This window comes from Bos javanicus, chromosome 26 (genome assembly GCF_032452875.1).
Source record: "Bos javanicus breed banteng chromosome 26, ARS-OSU_banteng_1.0, whole genome shotgun sequence".
Classification (NCBI taxonomy): domain Eukaryota; kingdom Metazoa; phylum Chordata; class Mammalia; order Artiodactyla; family Bovidae; genus Bos; species Bos javanicus.
Window position 1 is genome coordinate 5,570,989 of NC_083893.1, and position 25,969 is coordinate 5,596,957.

General features: G+C 36.3%; 1 protein-coding gene across 1 annotated transcript in view; it reads left to right on the forward strand.

The window, feature by feature from the left end:
• PCDH15 (protocadherin related 15) overlaps positions 1–25,969 on the forward strand; it is a 1,038,229-nt gene that overhangs the window by 969,399 nt on the left and 42,861 nt on the right. The window contains exons 28-29 of the mRNA XM_061402659.1: positions 5,648–5,736; positions 20,272–20,448. Of these exons, the coding sequence (XP_061258643.1) occupies positions 5,648–5,736; positions 20,272–20,448 (266 nt within the window). The remainder of the gene's footprint in view (positions 1–5,647; positions 5,737–20,271; positions 20,449–25,969) is intronic.

The following is a 25,969-nucleotide window of genomic DNA, read 5'->3' on the forward strand; positions in this document are numbered from 1 at the left end:
AGAAACTGTGTGAACCTCTAGAATTTTGCTGTCCATTGTGTTAACTCTTTGCTATATGTGGCTTCTGAGCACTTGAAATGTGGCTAGGTTGCATTTAGACATACTGTGTAATATACACAATGGACTTCAAAGACTTAGTATGAAAAACATGTAAAAACTCTCCTTAATAAGTTTTTTAGCTTCCCTGGTGGCTCAGATGGTAAAGAATCTACCTGCCATGCAGGAGACATGGGTTCGATCCCTAAGTCAGAAAGATCACGTGGAAAAGGGAATGGCAACCAAGTCCAGTATTCTGGCCTGAAGAAGTCCATGGACAAAGGAGCCTGGCAGGCTACAGTCCATGGGGTCACGAGAGTCGGTCAGGAATGACCCACTAACATTTTCACTTTTTCTAGACTGATTAATATTGGAATGATAATACATTGATTATATTAGGTTAAGTGTATTATTGAATTAATTTCATTATTTTTTCTCTTTCTGTTGTGATTACCAGAAAACTGAAAACTACATATCTGGCTTTCTTTTTTTTTTGGTCTCACGTTATGTTTATATTGGACTGTACTATCTAAACTATTTAAGAAGTGAATAGGGAAAACAAAAGAATTATAAGAAGTTTATGATAAATAATTAAAAAGATTCAGAATCTGTTTTTAAAATTATGTGTTGCACAAATATTAGCTTTTTCTTTTTTTCTTTTGATTGTACCTAGTAATTTTAACCCATTACAAAAATAAACCCTCCCCCCACCAAAAAAAAGATATTTAGAAAAAGTGTCATTAGTAACTAAGGCATAAATAATTAAATGAAGCAATTTTAAAGCAGAATTTAAAAAATTTTACTATAATAAACTGAAGTGCATTTGCATAAAGGCTCTACTGAAAATGTAATATAAACAAAATATAATAATCTTAAACATAAATATCTTTGCTATAGATGATAGAAGAAACCAATGATTCAAGGGCATGGAAATTTTTGGAAGATCAAAATTTAAACTATAATAGCTTGTTGTCTTCATATGCACAAAGTATATATATGTTCTACATAAATAATGTGTATATGTCAATACTTTTACATATATTTAAAATTTTAAATCTAACTGTTTGTAGATAAGTCTGAGATAGTTACTTCTGGAGAAGGCAATGGCACCCCACTCCAGTACTCTTGCCTGGAAAATCCCATGGATGGAGGAGCCTGGTGGGCTGCAGTCCACGGGGTTGCTAAGAGTCGGACACGACTGAGTGACTTCACTTTCACTTTTCACTTTCATGCACTGGAGAAGGAAATGGCAACCCACTCCAGTGTTCTTGCCTGGAGAATCCCAGGGATGGGGGAGCCTGGTGGGCTGCCGTCTATGGGGTTGCACAGAGTCAGACACAACTGAAGTGACAGCAGCAGCAGCAGAGTTAAATGCAGTCTGACTTTTTATTTTATCAGAATTAAAAATGCATTACTTTTTTAAGTGTACAAAATCATGTTTTCAAAATCATTTTCAAAAAATCTTTTTGAGAAATTATGAGCTTAATATGGATATATTCCAGAGGACTTTAAATCTTGATTCAGTTTGTTTAACAAATTAAAAATTCTCTTTGAAGTAATTTATCCTTCTGAATAAAGAGAAAGTACTGACAGTCTTTTAAACATAAATGGCAGAGTTACTTATAAGTTCAGGGCCAAGTATTGCTTCTCAATAGAGTACCCAGCACATGAATTGACTGCATTCCAACTCTTTACTTGTAAAACAACCTTCAAAACTTAGAACTTATTTATGCAAAGGGAAATGTTACCTTTCCCCCATACTGAATAAAACATTCTAGTGTTTCACTGACCTACAATTAGGGGAAATCAGTCAACCACGTGAAATCAATCCCTGGGTGTTTGTTTTGATAGACTGACTGTGTGACAGAAAACTCCAAAATTTCAGTGGTTTAAACTAATAAGATTTGTTTTTGCATGACCCAACAATGAGAGCATATATGGTCGGGTGATGTTCTTGACAGCTCTTGCAAATTGAGATTCAGTGGCTCAGTTCCCTTCCATCATGTGTCTGTGTCCTGCTCTATGGCTTCCTTATTCAAACAGATACTGCCCAAGAAAGGGAAGGTTCACATATGGGATAGATTAAAGAGTATTTGTTTCTTCTTTTGCACTGGCTTCCATTGGTCAGAACATCATATGGTTCCATCAAACTCCAAAAGAAGCTGAGAAATATGCTCTTATTTAGAAAAGAGTCCATGATTACTATTTGTTTCAGGCTGTTTGTTTTGGATCATTTTTTTTTTTAATGTTCTCTCACCCAATATTGAAAGAGGAAAAAGGAAGGGAGGAAGAGATGAAGGAAGAAAGAGAGGGAAGAAAAGAAGAAAGAGAGGGAAGGAAAGAAGAAAGAGAGGGAAGGAAAGAAGAAAGAGAGGGAAGGAAGGAATAAAGGAAACACAGTTTCACAAAACTCATATAGATTTTTCTAGAGATTTTTATCATGTATTTTTACTAATAAAAACTAAAACAGGAAGCAAAACAAATAACAAAAAAAGTTATATGTAATATGTAATGTTAGTCCTTTTTATTTTTTTATTCAGGAGTGATGCAAAAAGATAAAATAGAGTTACAAAAAAACCCCGTGATAATCCCCTTTTTCTAATGAACTTAGATTTTTTTGTGTGTGTGTGAGGACACAGTCAAGATTCATGTACATGTTTAAGGAAAATTTAAACATTTGATCCCAGATACCTATAATGAGTTAGAGATACAGGTTGGAACTGCCAATGTTAGCAATTTGCTGATAGCAACTTGGTAATAAGATAGACTCCTGGCTCAATATAGTTTATCTGCACACATGAATTATTAGGCCCACATTATGGTTTGAAAGATTTCAAATTAGTTGTAAATATTTCACATCTTGTCTCTTTCCTTGAAAGATGGAAAACTACAGCAGATCTGGATCTGTTTACCCACATCACAATACTCAGTAGAGATGAGAAGTAGCTGAGTTCTTCAGAGGAGTAATATGCTCTCTGATTTGAGAGCCTGCCAATTCTCCCTATTATTTCATACTTTTGACAGCTTTCCTCATTTAGGTAACCTGCCTGGTCCCTGAAGAAGTTTGAGCTTATGACTTCTGATACGGCATGTATGGGCAACTACATGCAGAGAATTGGGAGCTTATATAAAAAATATATGTAAACATGAGGTTGAAAGTGAAAGTCACTCAGTGGTGTCTGACTCTTTGTGACCCTATGTACTCTATAGTCTATGAAATTCTCCAGGCCAGAATACTGGAGTGGGTAGCCTTTCCCTACTCCAGGGGATCTGCCCAACCCTGGGATCAAACTCAGGTCTCCCTATTGCAAGTGGATTCTTTACCAGCTGAGCCACCAGGGAAGCCCAAGAATACTGGAGTAGCCTATCCCTTCTCCATGGATCTTCCCAACCCAGGAATCAAACAGGGTCTCCTGCATTGAGGGTGGATTCTTGACCAACCGAGCTATCAGAGAAGCCCAAAATATGAAGTTATTCCCCAGAAAATTTATATTCAGATATATAGTGCTAAATATGCCTATTCCAGAGTATTAAATTAATAGTCCTGGTGTATATGCATTTTCACAATTTTAATTGTGTATAATATTAGATACATATTTTTAATTTTAAAATTTAATATTACAAACTGCCATTACTGCATGGCAAATAGAAGGGGAAAAGATGGAAGTAGTGACAAATTTCCTCTTCTTGGGCTCCAAATCACTGCGGACTGTGACTGCAGCCAAGAAATCAGAAAATAATTGCTTCTTGGCAGGCAAACAATGACAAACCTAGACAGCATGTTGAAAAGCAAAGGTATTACTCTGCTGATAAAGTTTATACAGTCAAGGCTATGGTCTTCCCAGTGGTCATGCCTGGTTGTGTGAGTTGGACTGTAAACAAGGCAGAATGCCAAATAATTGATGCCTTTGAACTGTGGTGCTGGAGAAGACTCCTGAAAGTCCCTTGGACAGTAAGGGGATCAAACTAGTCAATCTTAAGGGAGATCAACCCTGAATATTCACTGGCAGAACTGATGCTGAAGCTGAAGCTCCAGTATTTTGGTCATGTGATGCAAACTGACAACTCATTGGAAAAGACCCTGATGCTTGGAAAGATCGAGGGCAGAAAGGGAGAAGAGGGCATCAGAGGATGAGATGGCTGAACAGCATCACCAATGCAAGGAACATGAACTTGGGCAAACTCTGGGAGATGGTGAGGGACAGGTAGGCCTGGCGTGCTGCAGTCCATGGGGTCACAAAGAGTCAGACACAACTGCGTGACTGAACAACAACACTTGTGTATAATATACACGCAGGACAGTACATTTTTTAATGTCTGGGTAATAAAAGAGCACATGTTCTGGAGTCTGTGTTTAATTGGGACCAAGATATTAATGTCTCTTTGTTTTATTAGAGACGTATTTTAAAATTGGATATTTAAAATTTTTTCATATTTAAAAATTGGAATGATACTGTAACTACCTGATACAATGATTTATAGAATTACATCAGTGTCAATTCCTGTGTGTATGCGTTTGTTAAGTACTTTCAGTTCTGTTCAACTCTTTGCAACCCTATGGACTGTAGCCCACTGGGCTCCTCTGTCCATGGGATTCTCCTGGCAAGAATACTAGAGTGAGTTGCCAAGCCCTCCTCCAGGGGAATCTTCCTGACCCAGGGAACAAACCCATGTCTCTTCAATCTCCTATGTTGGCAGGCGGGTCCTTTACCTGGGAAGCCCATTAATTCTTGTACTTTTGAGCGAAATAGTAAAACATGTATTGTAAGCAGAGAATAAATGCTATTATTTTTCTTCCATTTTTCTAAATAAGAACATAGAAGGGAGTCTATTACATGGAAGAATGGATTCATAAACAGTGTTAAATTAGCTTCTTTCAGCTCCATCTGAAGTTTTTATGTATTGTCATTGTTTTAGTCACTAAGTCGTGTCCAGCTGTTTGTGATCTAGCGGACTATAGTCCACCAGGCTTCTCTGTCTGTGGTATTTCCCAGACAAGAATACTGGAGTTGGTTGCTATTTGTTCCTCCAGGGGATCTTCAAGTCCCAGAGATCAGATCTGTGTCTCTTGCATTGGCAGGTGTATTCTTTACCAGTGAGCCACCAGGGAAGCCTGAGTTTGTATGTGTATACCTCTTTATCTACACAAAGTTGGCTAATGCAGGCATGATTCTGTATTTGGTGATCTCATGGAATGAATTATTCTAACTGTCCATGTCCCAGATTCTTAATGACAATGAATAAAGGATCTCTTAGGATTTATAAACCCTAAAAGCTTAGTTTTCCATTTTCCTGAGTGTTCTTAAATAACCCAGGTTTTTTAAAAATATACAAAACCACATTTATTTTATGCTTTTGTAAAAGTCAAGAAAACAAATGCAAAACCAACAATAGTCGAAGTCACTTAGGCTTCTATAACATCTAAGTAAGCAACTATTCTGTCATTCCCAATCTGTCCCAACATGTATAACAGAGATGACGTAGTTAGAAATACCATTTGTGCTTAAATTGGAAACCGCTATGTCTTTGCATAGTAGGAAAGAAAAATGTTAATTTGACTATAGAAATGTTAACGAGTAAAAGCCAAATGAATTCTATTTTTGTCTTTCAGGTCTCTGTGGTCAATCAGCTGGATATGCAAGTCATTGTTTCTAACGTGCCCCCTACTCTAGTGGAAAAAAAGATAGAAGACCTTACAGAGTAAGGGTTTTTCTTTACTTACATATTTGTTTTCATATGGCTACAGTTTTTTTCTGAATTAGGTCATTTTGATCATTACAATGTTCAGACTAAACACACATTTTTAAAATACCTTCTCAAAATTAAACTTGTTATTCTTTTATTGAAACAGGTAACTTCATTTGACGTTGGGATGATCTAAGATTCTTCAAATAAGAATGAAAATTAGATGTGAGATCTTATTATTCAGAATGTTTTGACTGATGGGTCAACATAAATTCAAAATACTGTACATAAGAAATAAGCATAACTATTTGAGTATATATCTTGATTTTGTGGCTCCAGAGTCTTCAAAAAGCTCATTATCTCAGCAATCTAGCTAGTCCAGGAAATGCTATTATTTCTCAGAATGATGTGTCTAAATGGCTAAAGCTTATTCTTTTATAATTTTTAAAGAATGTTAATTCTTTCATATTTTCCTTCTAAAATACATACCATGTCCCTCTGCCTTTTTAACAGTGTATACTCTACATGGCTGAATATGTTAGTGTTGTCTCAAAACTGTGATTATGAATTCACAGTTTCCTAATATTCTAAATATTATCAAGGAATATTAACATGTCTTTACTATTTCACCTTTAACTACCCTAACCTAGCCTGTATCATTTAATAACTTTACAGTGATACTTAGGAGTTATTCCTTGTCTTCTGTTGAATTCAACTTGACAGATGTCAATTACTATCAATTTGCCTCTTTCAGGTAAAACATCTTTATATTTCTGTGTTGCCAGAAGAAACTATAGATGGTCAGATAGTTAACCTGCTACTAACTATGTGTCAAATAAAATACAATAGGCACTGGATTAAGACATGAGTGACTCTCCGATAATAAGAGCATATGTGGTTTGCAAGAATTACTTCCTGGTGCTTCACAAAATTTAACCTTTTTTCGCCACATAAAACATCCTATGAAAGAGGTGATTATCAACATTTAAGCATGGAATAGCGATTAGAGAGTATCTTGTTTGCATCTGTAAAAGTGGTTTATATATGCTTAACTTTTACTAAATAGTAGTTGATTACACCTGTTTTAATGTCATCTATTGAAACAGGCTTTTTCTGATTACCATCCAAAAGAGATGACACTCTTTTCAACCCCTGCTTTTGTTCAAAGCATGTTTAATATTTATATTGTATATCAATTTAACATAAGCTTTATAAAGATAGGAAATCTGCCTTTCACTACTATAATTCCAGTTATATAGTAAGCATTTGATGCATTTTCCTGAATGAAAGTTTTGTGATCCCATGGACACAGGAGGCTGCCAGGCTACAGTCCAAAGGGTCGCAAAGAGTCGGGCATGACTGAGTGACTAAGCACATAAGTAAACCTAAATTTACTAGTGCAGTAAGCATAGCAGGTACATGCCGGATTCCCTTTGACAGGATGTCTTTTCTTGTTTGTTTTCTACAATCTGTGTTAATTTAGAGATTTTTAAGGACAAAAATTTTGGATCCCTGTTTAAAAAGAGACTTTTTCCAGGGAAGTTTTATGTCATTGTAAAATAGAGCAGAAGATAAAGAGAATGCCCATCTACTTCTTCTTTGACCCACCTCATACATAGGTCCCCTCACTATCCATATCTTGCACCATAGTGCATTTGTTACAATAAATAAACTTATATTGACACATCATAATCTATAGCCTACATAGTCTGCATCGTTTCAAATCCATAGTCTACATAGTGTTCACTCTTGGTTGTATATCCTGTGGTTTGGACTACTGTATCTATCATTGTAATATCATACAGAATAGATTCACTACTCTAAAAAACCCTCCATGCTCCAGCTATTCAAACCTTTCCCACTAACCCCCAGAAATCAGTGTCTCCATAGTTATATCTTTTCCAGAAGATCATGCCCTTGGAATCATATAGTTTATAGTCATTATGATTCCTCTCGAAATCAACTTTAGTAGACAGAAGATGGAAGTAGCAATAGACTGTTAGATCTGATTCAGCACCATGAAGCCCCAAATGCTCCATGTCCCAGGACAGGGGGTGAGATAATGGAGGGCACAATGAAAGCATACACATAGACGAAGTAGACAGCAGAGTGCCAACTTGGTACTTAAAAATAGGAATTTATTATTCCAATGATCAGACTAACCAATATATATGTTTCCTGTAGGTATTCCTAGATAAGTCAGATCACCTTCAAAGCCATCTTCTGTATTTCCTGAGACATCCCTACCTTAAGATAGGAAAACAAACTCCATATGATCATCACTTTTATTTTTCTCCTTTGTATGTGCTTTCAGTCTCTGAGCTGTGTCTGACTCTTGAGACCCAAGGCTTTAGCCCGTCAGGCTCCTCCTCTCCATGGGATTTTTCACGCAAGAATACAGGAGGGTTGCCATTTCCTCCTCCAAGGGATCTTACTGACCCAGGAATCAAACTCACTTCTCCTGCATTGCAGGTGGATTCTTTACTGCTGAGCCACTAGGGAAGTGGCCAGATCATACTCCAAAGTGTTCCTGATACACACAAAATCAGCACAAATTGGAAGAGTAGATCAAAGAAAAATGTAATGATCTAATAAATTCATTTCACGATTGGGAAGATTTTTCATAAGATATCAATGTCCTTTGATAACTAAGAGTATGATGCCTGGAAAATAGAATGTTCAAAGAGTAAATCTTAGTTGCTATAGGAATGATAATAATTACTTCCCACTTTCTTGTAACTGGCTTAAATAGCTCTACTAATTTTTTTTCTTTTATTACTTTGTTTTTTAATGCTTATAGAAGTAACCAAATGATCTTTTGCAATGAAACACATATCTTTTTAATTATATTAATACACTCAGCAAATTCTCCCATAATGGGAATCTGTGCCCCTTCTGAGTGGCCTCACATGTTTGTGTTTTGAAGCATCTTAGATTGATGTTAGCATTTATCTCTTTGTGAGCATTGTTTTTCTGTTACACATTCTTGAGATTAAGGCATAGGTGAAATAGCTGTGAGGGTAAGGTTAAGGAGATCTTATTATAACATACAAATGATTGGCAATAGTGTCTAAAGAAGCTAAAAACTGTTTGCATTTTGTGTCTTCCTCCTTGCTCTTTTTACTTCACCATGAAGCTCGTATAAATAAAAGATGCTTGGGATTCTAAAATTTAAATGGTAAGAATATGTGGAAATGGCATTTTCAAAAATATAGATAAAATAATTTAGAAATATTGTGTTATAATATAAATCAGAATTGGTAACTTAGGTCTCAGAGTTGGTCAAATGCTTTTTATTTTCTAAATACAATATGAAAATTCAGTGAAATTAAGACTTTATTGATGTAGTTATTGCTTTGGTGTGGAGGAGCCTAATAGTTCATGAAAAATTTACAGAGCATCTGAAATGAGTCTGTGTAATTAATCTATAGCTCCTGGAATAGAGCTTACAAAACATACTTTAGAAATCTAGCCAAAATGTGTATTTCTGGGATAAGAATTATAAAATCACTTCAGAAGAAAATCTAGGAAACAATAAAAAATAAAAGCCAGCACTTATATAGTCTTATATCTGCATAAGACTTAGAGTTGAGGGGAAAGGTGGAGTTGAAAGGCAAATCAATAAACACATTATTGTTGATCATTTTTATCTACATTTTGCTCTAGAGTTGGGAAGCTCAGGGAATTTTCTATAAAGGGATATATTAATAGTTTACTAATAATAAATTAAAAATAATATTTGTACTTTTAATGATATTTAAATTTTGCTGTTTCATTAAATTAATTTTGTTATTAAAATATTTAAATGTTAAAAATAATTAGTATTCATCATAGCAAAATCCTTTTGTAAATAACACTTTATTTTCAAGAGCAGGTAAGGCTGGTTTAGTTAATGGGCTCTAAATTAGTGAATCCTAATTTGGAGCATTATATTTTGTAAAGAGAAAAAGTTACAATGCTTGTTTTTTCTATTCTAACTCCTATAAGAAAACACTTTAAAGAAAATCTTGGGTGAAATTCCCAGTTGATAAATTAGCAGTTTTTCCTAGGAAGGCTTTTCCTTTTCAATTCACAGGATCTAGGCTTAAGCCCTGGTCCTCTAGTGGTTAGGAATTCTTGGACCAGGAAATTAAACTTTTTGATTCCTATATCCATATCTTGGGACTTCCCTGGTGGCCCAGTGGTAGAGAATCTGCCTGCCAATGTAGGAGATGCTGGTTCAGTCCCTGAGTTGGGAAGATCCTGTGGAGAAAAAAATGGCAACCCACTTCAGTATTCTTGCCTGGGAAATTCCATGGACAGAGGAGCCTGGAGGGTTACAGTCCATGTCATTGCAAAAGTGTCCGACATGAGTTAGTGACTGAGTATGTATCCCTATCCTGAAGCTGGCAATTTAGTCATTAAATAAAGAGTAGTTCTTAGTTGTAAGCACTGAAGATTTAACAGCCAGATCAGATTAGATCAGATCAGTCGCTCAGTCGTGTCCGACTCTTTGCGACCCCATGAACCGCAGCACGCCAGGCCTCCCTGTCCATCACCAACTCCTGGAGTTCACCCAGAGCATATTGGGCACCCACTGACCTGGAGAGTTTCTCTTTTAGTATCCTATCATTTTGCCTTTTCATATTGTTCATGGGGTTCTCAAGGCAAGAATACTGAAGTGGTTTGCCATTCCCTTCTCCAGAAGATTTAACAATGAACTTAAGCAAAGTCCTTGTTTCCATGAAAATTACATTCTGTTGGGGAAAAACAGCAAATAGGATAAGAATAATAAATAATACACAATTTGATGTCAAGCACTAATAACTATAATAAAAATAAGTAAAACTAACAATATATATTATGAAACAGATGTATTATTTCATATAGAATGATTGAGGAAAACCTTTCTAATAAGCAGAAATATAGCAAAAACCTAAGAGAAATGAGGGAGAAAGTCATTTGTCTGTGGTGATGTGGGGAGTCAGGAGTAGAGAAAGTTATCCCAGAGAGAGGACACTACATATATGGAAATCCAGAGTTAGGAATATATTTGTCATATCAAGGTATAGATGTCAATGTAGGAAATGAGTTATACAGGATCTCATAGGCCACCTGGATGATTTTAACATTTTACTTTGTGTAAAATAGAAAGTCCTGGGCTTCCCAGATGGAGCTAGTGGTAAGGAACCTGCCTGCCAGTTCAGGAGAGGTAAGAGATTTGAGTTTGATCCCTGGGTCTGGAAGATCCCCTGGAGGAGGATATGGCAACCCATTCCAGTATTCTTGCCTGGAGAATGCTATGGACAGAGGAGCCCGATGGGCTATGTCACAAGGAGTCAGACATAACTGAAGCAAACTTAGCATGCACACATGCATAGTAGATACTAGTTACATGTGGTTATCAAGGACATGAAAAGTGACAAGTCCAATGAGAGGTGCTGCAAGTATAAAATACACACCAGATTTCAAAGACTTATATCAAAAGAAGTCAAATATCTCCTTAATGTTTTTGTATGGATTACATATGAAATGATCATTTTGGATATATACAGCTAAATAAATATATTAAATTCACCTCACCATTTTTATCTTTAATTTTTTAATGTGGCTACAGAAAATTTGAATTTATATGTGTAACTTGTATTGTATTTCTTTTGGGCATTTTGCTTTAAATGTTATGCACAGAGAAATAACATTGTAGCTTTAAGTTTTAAAAGGTTGTTGAGTGGGAAATCAGGAGACTAGTTAAGAGTCTAGAGGAATCATCCAGGAGAGGGATCAATGTGGCTTGAAATTGATGGTAGGTATGGAGACAGGGAGGAGTTAAGGATATAATTTTTGAAGATACAACCTACAGAATTTGTTATAAATTGGACATATGAGAAAAAGTAAGAAACAATAATGACTCCTAGGTGTTGGGTCTGAGCAAACAAAGCCAAATAATATTTGTCATACTTGAACACTGAAAAATTTGATAAAAATTATACATTCAAAAGTAATGGTATTGTGTTCTTGGAAAGGATTGACTTTATATGGCAATACTTGATTCATATCAATAAAGGCCCTGGATGTCAGTCCTCTCTCACCATCGTGATACTAATTTCCCAACTTAGTAATGGGACTAGAACCATGAAATTAAAAGACGCATACTCCTTGGAAGAAAAGTTATGACCAACCTAGATAGCATATTCAAAAGCAGAGACATTACTTTGCCAACAAAGGTCCGTCTAGTCAAGGCTATGGTTTTTCCAGTGGTCAGGAATGGATGTGAAAGTTGGACTGTGAAGAAAGCTGAGCACCAAAGAATTGATGCTTTTGAACTGTGGTGTTGGAGAAGACTCTTGAGAGTCCCTTGGACTGCAAGGAGATCCAACCAGTCCATTCTAAAGGAGATCAGCTCTGGGATTTCTTTGGAAGGAATGATGCTAAAGTGGAAACTCCAGTAGTTTGGCTACCTCATGCGAAGAGTTGACTCATTGGAAATGATTCTGATGCTGGCGGGGATTGGGGGCAGGAGGAAAAGGGGACGACAGAGGATGAGATGGCTGGATGGCATCACCGACTCGATGGACACGAGTTTGAGTGAGTTCCGGGAGATGGTGATGGACAGGGAGGCCTAGGGTGCTTCTCTTCATGGGTCGCAAAGAGTCGGACATGACTGAGTGACTGAACTGAACTGAAATGAAAGCTCCATTATCTGTTCCCCACAGTCACATTTTTAGCTCTACATTAAGATTTTTTTTTAATTTATCTCATTTATTTCATGTGAACTGAGTGCATTGTAAATATCAGGTATGGTGCTATCCAATCAAACCAATGAAAATATGTTAAAAAATATAGGCTGGGATGTATGAAATATTTTATTGTATTGAAAGTTTATAGTTGTTTAGTTTTTCTTATCTACTATGTTCTAAATTGAATTGCTATAAATATCTCCAATCACATGCCAATTTTGTTCAAGTATTCTTAAAACAAAGATGAAGTTGAAGAGGTTATCAACAGAGAATGACTATAAATGATCTAATTTTATCAGATTATCAAGCATAGATATTTCAATAGCAAAACTTTTGAAAATAATGTTTTCTGTAATAGGCATCTAATAGCTGTAAAATAAATTGAAGCCAGTCATAAAAATAAAACATAAACTCAATATAAAATGAAATCCATTTTTTTAATATTCTAATTATATTTCATGATTCCTTTAAAAAATTATAAATGTAATTTGGTTTTATTCAGTCTAGGTGATTCATTGTTATGACACAAAAGGGATTCACCTGCTATTTTTCTAAAATACTTAGTTTGGGGCTTTATTTTCACAGAGAAAGAAGTAACTTCCTGTCTTTCCTAGCGGAAATACTCATTTTTCAACTCATTATGTTACAAGAACTTTTAGTATTTTACAAAATTAAGATAGCCCAGAATACAGTTTGACTTGTACAAAACAATATGTGATGTTGTTACTTACGTACTTTGAAGAAATAACCAAAGCAAATTATTTTTCGGACTTTTCTAGTAGCTCAGATGGTAAAGAATCTGCCTGCATTGTGGGAGACAGGGTTCAGTCTCTGGGTGGGGAAGATTCCCTGGAAAACGGAATGGCAACCCACTCTAGTATTGTTGCCTGGAGAATTACATGAACAGAGGAGCCTGGTGGGCTATAGTGGATGGAATCACAAAGAGTCTTTTCAACTAGATTTTACTTTTTCTTTAGATTCTACTGTATTTTGATTCAGTGGAGTCATATATGTTGATGTGTTTGCTTTCAATAGGTTTATTCATATTTTAATGTCCGTACTCACCATTGATTGATTAACACATTTCTGAATGCTTATAGTCAAAACTACCAGTTTCTCTTGGGAGAAAGAAAAAAGTATTGAAGGATAATAAATGAGTGTTATAAATTTATATTTGTCATCTGATATATATGATATAGAAAAATGTAAATACATGATTGTGTCCCTCTTCCATTTTTCTTAGCAACATACAAACATATAAAAGAATGCTACATTTAGATTGTATATTTTGTCAGATTCAATATATTTGCTCCTATATATTGTTTTGCTTTTTTTCCCCCAGAAACAATGAAAACAAAGCAAAAAAAAGAAAAAAAAAACAAATAAACAATGCTTTTTTAGAATTCCACTGAGGACATTTTAATTTTATTTTTATTTTAAAACAATGTTTGATATATTTGAGCAACTGCTATTGTTTGCAAAAAGAGATAAGTAGAATCTTAACTGAAAATGAATTGAAATATTCATTTAAAAAAAACTTGTTTTTTATTTTTAGGGCTGATAGAGATGGTTTTACATTTTTTTGTTTACCCTGTAAGGGGAATACAAACATTAAAAAATAAAGCAGTGTTGGAGCAAATATTCTACCTAAGAAAAGAGCAAGCTTAAAGCATAGGCAGAGTTACATTGTGGGAAATAAAAATAAATTTAATTCATAAAAGACAATTTTAATGAAGGTACCATAATATTGACTGTAATGTTTTTATTTAACTTATTATTTGTGCTATATATTTTAGAAGAATTTGAATAAATATTTTAAAGCAAACAATAGAGGGAAAAAAAGTAAAGTATTATAATCTCTGTTTACTTTTCCCAAATATCATATCATTCAGTTTATTTTTCAGAGTTTTTTCTGGCACCAAGTAGAAAATAACTCAAAAGCAGTTGCAAGATGAAAATAATATCATGATATTATGATTCCATTAAAAACATGAATCACAGCTGCTTTATAAAGATTTCCAAGATACATAGTGGGCATTTTATTTCCTTTCAAAATACTTATTTCTCTCATATTCTTTTGTTTTATGGTCCAGAAGTTTTGACAAATAGAACAGCTTATTATCTTTTATAATTATTTCCAGGCCATGGTACAAGATAAATATATTGTGTTCTTGTGCAGCCACTCAATTCAGATACCTGATCAGCAATGATCGGTGCCTTTATTCTCTTAATCATCTTTGTAGTTCTTCTCTTAACTTTTTCTAACTTTTATACAATTTACCTTTCTGTGCTGCTGTTTTACTAGCTCGTGGACTAAATTCAATCACGTGTTTAGATAAGAAAATTCCATTTGTATCAGCAGCAACACAAACTATTTTATTAATAATTTCACTTATATCTAAGTTGTAATAGAGGTTACTTTTTTTTTTTAATGTTTAACTTTATACAAGGAGAATTTAGACAGTTTATGATTCATACAGTGAAACAAGGTAAAAACCATTAAGTAAGTCAGAAACTGAACATGGCAAACGGAATAGAAAGACATTGTAGAAAGAATGAAAATAAGACTGGTAATAAAGAGGCCAAAACATCCTGCAGAGACACTATAAAATAGGAAACAAACTTGGTGTTCATCATTTTAAGGCCAAAGTGAAAGAAGCACACAAAAAATTGGAAAAAAATGTGAATCAGTTAAAACATTAAGAAAAAACAAACAACAAATCACTTCCATTGGAAATGCAGAACTATTTCAGAGTGAAATGCAGGATTGGAGGAAGGATTTTATCCTGTGGAACATCTTAGAGAAGATATCTCATAATGTCATTAACAAAATGTTCTACGGAACCTGGAATATTGCTGAGGATATGGTCTGGGTAAAGTCTCTACAAGTCTGTTTTATGAGAGAAAATTAGTTTAGAATATTAGGAAAGCTGCATATCCCTCTGGCCATCTGCAATGCCTATTGATTCTTTTAGCCAGGCTTTTGAAAAAATATTGACAGGTACCTGGAGTGGAGCTCCCTATGTTGCTAGTTAAATATAAAACATATTTATTCAACAAAAGGCTAAGTAGGGTTTGAAATCATGAAATCTGAGGAGTTTTTACAACCACCACAACATATAGCTCACATTTGTGGCAGGTTTTTTATTTGTTGGGCTTTGTGCACTTAATTGGGTGTTATCTAAATAATGTCTTACAGAGGCCTTTGAGGTAGAAATCATTATTTTCCCCTTTGCAGAGAAGAGTTTCCTATAACTTTGAGAGGCTCAGTAATTTTCACAAACATACAGATGCCAGTGGTGGAAATTTAATTAGAATCTACATCTATGAGCTAACAGCAGGTTGGGTTCCTAACCACTCCCTCTGCACAATGCTTCTTAGAAGGCAGACCTATTTAGAAACCCAATCTATTTTGGGGGGTGGGTGGGTGGAGGAGGAGAGAGCTGCTCTAACACAAGGCCAGAAAAACCCATCAAATGGTAATTTTACTGTGGGTCATTCACACAAATAGGTAACTGAAAAGATGACTGGTGTAACAGTTTAGTGTAAAAAAACAAAAGTTAGCTATAAGTAATTATTTGTTTTAGTTATAAAACGATTTTAGTAAAGCTGCTATACTTATTTTTTTATAACCCAATTTCTGGTGAAATGCACATATAAGATATTGGATAAGTGAGGCTGTAAATGAAAATTTAGGGGAATCGGAGTTGGTGATGGACAGGGAGGCCTGGCGTGCTGTGATTCATGGGATTGCAAAGAGTTGGACACGACTGAACGACTGAACTGAACTGAACCAAAAATAACTACCTTTGATAATAAATCAGTTAACTGAGCCAGTTGTTCAATATTCTCTTAGTCTGTGATTTAAAAGAAGGTTTCACATAAAAAAAGTTTTTCTTTCAACATTTATTATAAGAAGGCTATATAGATTGCAATGTTTAATTTAAATTAGAAACTAGTTTAAATTTTAAATAATTAGCTATCATGTGGTAGCACAGTAAAATGTTAGTCCCTTGGACTGCAAGGAGATCCAACCAGTCCATCCTAAAGGAGACCAGTCCTGGGTGTTCATTGGAAGGACTGATGCTGAAGCTGAAACTCCAGTACTTTGGCCACCTCATGCAAAGAGTTGACTCATTGGAAAAGACTCTGATGCTGGGAGGGATTGGGGGCAGGAGGAGAAGGGGACAACAGAGGATGAGATGGCTGGATGGCATCACTGACTCGATGAACCTGAGTCTGAGTGAACTCCGGGAGTTGGTGATGGACAGGGAGGCCTGGCGTGCTGTGATTCATGGGGTCGCAAAGAGTCGGACACGACTGAGAAACTGAACTGAACTGAATTAACTGATACATATATTTAGATATAAACATATGTGAACATATAATACTGTATTAACATATTTCTTTATAGAAACTTTGAAACTTTGTCTAAAGATCATGTAATAACCTATTACTAGATATTATGAGTATGCTACTGATCTTTTAAACTGAAGTAAAACAATAAACCCTAAATGTAAATTTAATTTTTTAAAGTATTATAATTATTATACCAATTCATTCACACTGTATTTAATTCTTCACAGATCAGACAGTTTGTTGTTTTGAAAAATGTTGCCATAATTAAATACCATACTGCCAAATGTTTGATTATACTACTTATATTTTCAATTGATGTATTGCTTCCAAGAATTTAGATTCAGGGCACAATTAACATTATATAAGCATCATCACAGGCATCTCCCTTGATACAGTGTTTGTGTATGACACAGATGTTACAGATTGATAAAGAGTATCAATTGATCAAGAGTATCCTTCTCTCTCTCTCCCTGTATGTGCATATGCACACACACACACACACACATATATTATATAACTTATTTTATTAAAGTTAGACTTCCCTGATAGCTCAGTTGGTAAAGAATCTGCCTACAATGAAGGGGCTGCTGCTAAGTTGCTTCAGTCGTGTCCGACTCTGTGCAACTCCATAGACGGCAGCCCACCAGGCTCCCCCATCCCTGGGATTCTCCAGGCAAGAACACTGGAGTGGGTTGCCATTTCCTTCTCCAATGCATGAAAGTGAAAAGTGAAAGTGAAGTCGTTCAGTCGTATCTGACACCTAGCGACCTCATGGACTGCAGGCTACCAGGCTCCTCTGTCCATGGGATTTTCCAGGCAACAGTACCGGAGGGGGGTGCCATTGCCTTCTCCGACAGTGTAAGGGACCTCAGTTCAATTCCTCGGTTGGGAAGATCCCCTAGAGAAGGGATAGGCTACCCAGTATTCTTGGATTTCCCTTGTGGCTCAGCTGGTAAAGAATCCACCTGCAATGCGGGAGACCTGGGTTTGATCCCTAGTTTGGGAAGATCCCCTGGAGAACGGAAAGGCTACCCACTACAGTATTCTGGCCTGGAGAATTCCATGGACTGTGTAGTCCATGGGGTGGCAAAGAGTTGGACACAACTGAACAACTTTCACTTTCACTCCACTTTCACTTTAAGCAAAAGTTTAATAATTAAAGCCTTCAAAGTCATAATATCATAAATTGACAGTGACCTAGGGCATGCAAATACTTATACTGGTAGAATTTCTTGGTGGAATTACGAACTGTAAATCCACATGACATTTTATTTCAAAATGTATGTGTGAACTGGCTTAATAAATTAATAAAATAATAAGGGCAATGTAAACATTAGCTTTAATTTATATTTGCCAATTCAAAGTAAGTACTTAGAGAGTTACATTTAAAAAAAATGAGGTTAAAAAAATTGGAAGCAACCCTTTATCTATGTACATATGAAGATGGTCTAAAAATTCATTATTATGAATATCACACATATATATTTATATATATATGTATATGTGTAAAGTAATGTAATATATATATATATATATATATATATAGCATAGGCAGATATTGTAGAAATGCTTAGGTATATGGACACAGATGATACATAGAAAGATTGATTTTTACAAAAGATGTTTGTATTCTAAAATACTTAAATTTAGTTTTAATGTATTTATCAGAAAAAGGTTAAAAAAAAGACTTCAGATCTGAACTTATTTAGCTTTATCCCAAAACATCTCTAAATGTTTAAGGAAAAAAATCTTGACGATGAGAGAAAAAGAAAAGAATGAAGAGTAAGAGAGTAAGAGTAAGAGTAAGAGAAACTTCAACTATGCTCTTCTACACCAGTTTAAAAGTAAACAAGACACTTCATTTACATTGATGATGTCCTCTGGTGTGTACACCACAGACTTGTGCTCAGTGGTACAGCCATTTCCTCCAGAGTTTCATATCCTGCTTCTCTTTTAACAGGGCAAACCAAGCACATACCAGACTCTGAAGGCAATATATTTTTTTAATAGAGGAGAAAACAGGTCAATTTTGGCATCTGAAGTAAAAGTTATTTCCTGGTGCATCAAAATTCTTTAGAATATATTATTCCTCATTCCCCCCAAATGCTTCACAGCTTGGACTCTATTTGTCATGTTTAGTTATTAAAATTAATTAATTTACATATAAATGTCTATATTTAATAATCTGAATTCTAGAGTTAATCTTCAAGGATTAATAATATTAAGTTTTTAATAAGAAAAAGAACATTAAGGAAATTGTCTTTATTTGGCTATAAGTTATACTTTCAATTAAAATCATTATCCAATTAGAAAAAAAATGTGCTCTACAGAAAATTACCTATGGATTACTGTTATTTCCTTTCTATTGAATATTACTAATTCTGTACTAAATCTTTTAGTTATTTGGTGGCTCAGTTGGTAGTCTGCTTGCAATACAGGAGATCCAGGTTCGATCCCTGGGTGGGGAAGATGCCCTGGAGAAGGAAATGGCAACCTACTCCAGTATTCTTGCCTGGAGAATTCCATGGACAGAGGAGTCTGGTGGGCTACAGTCCATGGAGTCACAAAGAATGGGACAGGACTTGATAACTAACAGTTTCACTTTCACTTTAGTTATTTGTATTCACCTAAATAGCCTCTGAGAATTTTATTATAATCTGATAAATCAGGGAAAGCAAAATATCTACATTCTTCCACTGCTATAGTTTTCTAAGTGTCTTTATACTCTGAGGGAAAGAAGTATCTGACTCTTGCACCTTGGTGTATAGCTATTATGGCATTTATCACAAAATCTGGTGAAAGGTGTAATTTATAACACCAAGCATATGAACTCAAGAGTTCTAAGACCCCATGGCTCCTATAAAGCACAGACAGCTTTATTTGTACAACATAGTTGGCATTTCTCATGAGCCATGTAAGAGCTCAATTGGTATCATAAATTTTAAGTCTAGACTTAAAGAGGACATGGTTGATGACCTCTTTGTACCTTATTCAGCTTCTAGCATCATTGGCAGTTAAATGTTCTAAATACATGGAGAATTTTTTTCAAGAGTTAGTATTAACTGCTGCTGCTGCTGCTATGTCGCTTCAGTTGTGTCCAACTCTGTGCGACCCCATAGACGGCAGCCCACCAGGCTCCCCCATCCCTGGGATTCTCCAGGCAAGAACACTGGAGTGGGTTGCCATTTCCCTCTCCAATGCATAAAAGTGAAAAGTGAAGGTGAAGTCACTCAGTCGTGTCCAACTCTTCATGCCCCCATGGACTGCAGCCTACCAGGATCCTCCATCCATGGGATTCTCCAGGCAAGAGTACTGGAGTGGGTTGCCATCGCCTTCTCCATAGTATTCACTAAGCATTAGCAAAAACCAGGCTGTCATCATTTTTCATTTATTAAATATCATTTCAAGATGAGGGTGATTTTTTCCCCCAGTGAATCTGTCAGAATGTCATGTTTGTGCTTTGTTTGATTTATAGGATTTTGGATCGCTATGTTCAGGAGCAAATTCCTGGTGCCAAGGTTGTGGTGGAGTCCATTGGTGCTCGCCGGCATGGCGATGCCTTTTCTCTAGAAGACTATACCAAGTGTGACTTGACTGTCTATGCAATCGACCCCCAAACCAACAGAGCCATCGACAGAAATGAGCTTTTTAAGTGAGTACTTAATATTACCCATAAATAATCCTAATTTAAGGCTACAAGTACTGATTTATTTATTTTTTCTACATTTTCTTTTTTTAATATAAATTTATTTATTTTAATTGGAGATTAGTTACTTTACATTATTGTATTGGTTTTGCCATACATCAACATGAATCTGCCAAGGGTGTACACGATGTGTTCCCCATCCTGAACCCCCCTCCCACCTCCCTTCCCATACCATACCTCTGGGTCATCCCAGTGCACCAGACCCGGACATCCTGTATCATGCATTGAACCTGGACTGGCATTTCGTTTCACATAGGATACTATACATGTAATTCTATACATACATACTATACATGTACAATGTCATTCTCCCAAATCATCCCACCATCTCCCTCTCCCACAGAGTCCATAAGACTATTCTATAGGTCTGTGTCTCTTTTGCTGACTTGCATACTGGGTTACTGTTACAATTTTTCTAAATTCCATACATATGGGCTAGAACACTGTATTGGTGTTTTTCTTTTTGGCTTACTTCACTCTGTATAATAGGCTCCAGTTTCATCCACCTCATTAAAACTTATTCAAATGTATTCTTTTTAATGGCTGAGTAATACATCCAAGTCTATGCCCCAACCAGTAATGCTGAAGAAGCTGAAGTTGAATGGTTCTATGAAGACCTACAAGACCTTTTAGAACTAAAACCCCCAAAAGATGCCCTTTTCATTATAGGGGACTGGAATGCAAAAGTAGGAATTCAAGAAACACCTGGCTGCTGCTGCTGCTAAGTCGCCTCAGTTGTGTCCAACTCTGTGCGACCCCATAGAGGGCAGCCCACTAGGCTCCTCTGTCCCTGGGATTCTCCAGGCAAGAATACTGGAGTGGGTTGCCATTTCCTTCTGCAATGCATGAAAGTGAAAAGTAAAAGTGAAGTTGCTCAGTTGTGCCCGACTCTTAGCGACCCCATGGACTGCAGCCTACCAGGCTCCTCCATCCATGGGCTTTTCCAGGCAAGAGTACTGGAGTGGGATGCCATTGCCTTCTCTGCAAGAAACACCTGGAGTAACAGAAAATTTGGCCTTGGAATATAGAATGAAGCAGGGCAAAGACTAATAGAGTTTTGCCAAGAGAACTCACAGGTCATAGCAAACACCCTCTTCCAACAACACAGGAGAAGACTCTACACATGGACATCACCAGATGGTCAACACCAAAATCAGATTGATTCTATTCTTTGCAACCAAAGATGGAGAAGCTCTATACAGTCAGCAGGAACAAGACTGGGAGCTGACTGTGGCTCAGATCATGAACTCTTTATTGCCAAATTCAGACTTAAATTGAAGAAAGTAGGGGAAACCACTAGACCATTCAGATATGACCTAAATCAAATCCCTTATTATACAGTGGAAGTGAGAAATAGATTTAAGGGACTACGTCTGATAGATAGAGTGCCTGATGAACTATGGATGGATGTTCATGACATTGTACATGAGACAAGGATCAAGACCATCCCCATGGAAAAGAAATGCAAAAAAGCAAAATGGCTGTCTGGGGAGGCCTTACAAATAGCTGTGAAAAGAAGAGAAGCAAAAAGCAAAGGAGAAAAGGAAAGATATAAGCATCTGAATGCAGAGTTCCAAAGAATAGCAAGAAGAGATAAGAAAGCCTTCCTCAGCAATCAATGCAAAGAAATAGAGGAAAACAACAGAATGGGAAAGACTAGGGATCTCTTCAAGAAAATTAGAGATACCAAGGGAACATTTCATGCAAAGATGAGCTCGATAAAGGACAGAAATGGTATGGACCTAACAGAAGCAGAACATATTAAGAAGAGATGGCAAGAATACACAGCCATACAAAAAAGATCTTCATGACCCAGATAATCATGATGGTGTGGTCACTGACCTAGAGCCAGACATCCTGGAATGTGAAATGGGCCTTAGAAAGCATCACTATGAACAAAGCTAGTGGAAGTGATGGGATTCCAGTTGAGCTATTTCAAATCCTGGAAGATGATGTTGTGAAAGTGCTGCACTCAATATGCCAGCAAATTTGGAAAACTCAGCAGTGGCCATAGGACTGGAAAAGGTCAGTTTTCATTCCAATCCCAAAGAAAGGCAATGCCAAAGAATGCTCAAACTACCACACAATTGCACTCATCTCACATGCTGGTAAAGTAATGCTCAAAATTCTCCAAGCCAGGTCAGCAATATGTGAACTGTGAACTTCCTGATGTTCAAGCTGGTTTTAGAAAAGGCAGAGGAACCAGAGATCAAATTGCCAACATCTGCTGGATCATGGAAAAAACAGAGAGTTCCAGAAAAACATCTATTTTTGCTTTATTGACTATGCCAAAGCCTTTGACTGTGTGGATCACAATAAACTGTGGAAAATTCTGAAGGAGATGCGAATACCAGACCACCTGACCTGCCTCTTAAGAAACCTATATACAGGTCAGGAAGCAACAGTTAGAACTGAACATGGAACAACAGACTGGTTCCAAATAGGAAAAGGAGTACGTCAAGGCTGTATATTGTCACCCTGCTTATTTAACTTCTATGCAGAGTACATCAAGAGAAACGCTGGGCTGGAAGAACAAGCTGGAATCAAGATTGCCGGGAGAAATATCAACAACTTCAGATATGCAGATGACACCACCCTTATGGCAGAATGTGAAAAAAACCTCTTGATGAAAGTGAAAGAGGAGAGTGAAAAAGTTGGCTTAAAGCTCAACATTCAGAAAACTAAGATCATGGCATCTGGTCCCATCACTTCATGTGAAATAGATAGGGAAACAGTGTCAGACTTTATTTTTTTCGGCTCCAAAATCACTGCAGATGGTGATTGCAGCCATGAAATTAAAAGACGCTTACTCCTTGGAAGGAAAGTTATGACCAACCTAGATAGCATATTCAAGAAAGCAGAGACATTACTTTACCAACAAAGTTCTGTCTAGTCAAGGCTATGATTTTTCCAGTGGTCATGTATGGATTTGAGAGTTGGACTGTGAAGAAAGCTGAGCGCTGAATACCTGATATTTTTGAACTGTGTTGTTGGAAAAGACTCATGAGAGTCCCTTGGACTGCAAGGAGATCCAACCAGTCCATTCTAAAGAGATCAGTCCTGGGTGTTCTTTGGAAGGACTGATGTTGAAGCTGAAACTCCAATACTTTGGCCACCTCATGCCAAGAGTTGACTCATTGGAAAAGGCTCTGATGGTGGGAGGGATTAAGGGCAGGAGTAGAAGGGGAGGACAGAGGATAAGATGGCTGGATGGCATCACCGACTCAATGGACATGAGTTTGAGTGAACTCCAGGAGCTGGTAATGGACAGGGAGGCCTAGTGTACTGCAATTCATGGGGTCGCAAAGAATTGGACACAACTGAGCGACTGAACTGAACTGAACTGAATAATCCATTGTGTATATGTACCACAGCTTTCTTATCCATTTGTCTGCTGATGGACATCTAGGTTGCTACCATGTCCTGGCTATTATAAACAGTGCTGAGATGAACATTGGGGTACACGTGTCTCTTTCAACTCTGGTTTCTTCATTGTGTATGCCCAGCAGTGGGATTGCTGGGTCATATGGCAGTTGTATTTCCAGGTTTTAAGGAATCTCCACACTGTTCTCCATAGTGGCTGAACTAGTTTGCATTCCCACCAACATTGTAAGAGGGTTCCCTTTTCTCCACACCCTCTCCAGCATTTATTATTTGTCGACTTTTGGATGGCAGCCATTCTGACTAGCGAGACAATCTCTTTAGCAAGTGGTGCTGGGAAAACTGGTCTACCACTTGTAAAAGAATGAAACTAGAACACTTTCTAACACCATATACAAAAATAAACTCAAAATGGATTAAAGATCTAAACATAGGACCAGAAACTATAAAACTCCTAGAGGAGAACATAGGCAAAACACTCTCCGACATAAATCACAGCAGGATCCTCTATGACTCAACTCCCAGAATATTGGAAATAGAAGCAAAAATAAACAATTGGGACCTAATTAAAATTAAAAACTTCTGCACAACAAAGGAAACTCTAAGCAAGGTAAAAAGACAGCCTTCAGAATGGGAGAAAATAATAGCAAATGAAGCACTTGACAAATAATTAATTTCAAAAATATACAAACAACTCCTGCAGCTCAATTCCAGTAAAATAAACGACCAAATCAAAAAATGGGCCAAAGAAATAAACAGACATTTCTCCAAAGAAGACATACAGATGGCTAACAAACACATGAAAAGGTGCTCAACATCACTTATTATCAGAGAAATGCAAATCAAAACCACAGTGAGGCTATAAGTACTTTAAGTTTGGTGGTGATTGATGGTTTAGTCACTAAGTCACGTTTGACTCTTTTGACCCCATGGACTGTAGCTTGCCAGGCTCCTCGGTCCATGGGATTCTCCAGGCAAGAATACTGGAGTGGGTTGCCGTTTCTTTCTCCAGGCTATCTTCCCGACCTAGGAATCGAATGGTCTCCTGCATTGCCAGCAGATTCTTTACCAACTAAGCTACAAGGGAATCCCCACTTAAAAGTTTAAAACCCACCAAATTGTTCTTCAAAGTGAAGTGTGAGCAAAAAAAAAAAAAAAAAATCTAAGAAGTAATGCCTAGGGTGCTCAAGCCTAGAATTTTCATGTCTGATTGAGATGTCAGAAGATCCATTATGCTTAAGAGGAAGGAGCATTTCAGTGAGGTCACCTTGCATCTTCTTCCACTCTTTCTCCACAAACCTGGCTCTTAAAGAGGAAAGCACAGATTCATTCTTAAAATGGCAGTGTGCCTGCAATGATGTTAATAGGCTTGAATTTAAAAAATAAGTCTAGTTTCTTCAAGGTCTTCCTGTATAGGCAAAAATTGGTGTCTGATTTTCCCCCTGACTTGCTGGTGGAGAACAGATATAATCACTTCCACCTAAGTCCATGTGACATTTCATCCTGGTGAGAATTTGAATATATGAGTTATAAATCCTAAAATTAAGGAAATAACAGAATCATAAACAAAATGCTATTATAGAGTCTCCTTTGGAAGTTATTACAGCGTTTGTTGTTGTTAATTTCTCCTTTACTTTAGTGACACCTAGTGTTCAAAAGATTCTTGGCATGTAATTCTTATCCAAAGTAAAACATAGTAAAAATGCATATTGTTATATAATAAAATGTGTATATTCCAAATATTCAGAGGTGTGTGTGTGTGTATATATATATATGTATAAGCTACATATATATCTCCAAAACCCATTATTTCAGATTTTAGTTTTTCTTTGTCTCTCTATATAATAAACAGAATATAAATAAATAAATATATGCATATATAAATTTACATGTATGTCCATATATGGATGCATGTTTTTATTTAGTAAGCATATGTTTATCCATTTGTTTATTAAAACTCATAAATCCTGAATTTGTTTTTACTTTATATCTGTTCATCAGCATTCAACTATTCTTATTTAAACAACAATAAAATCCTGATTTAATATCAACTTAATTTTTTAAAAGACATAGTTGTCAAGTATCA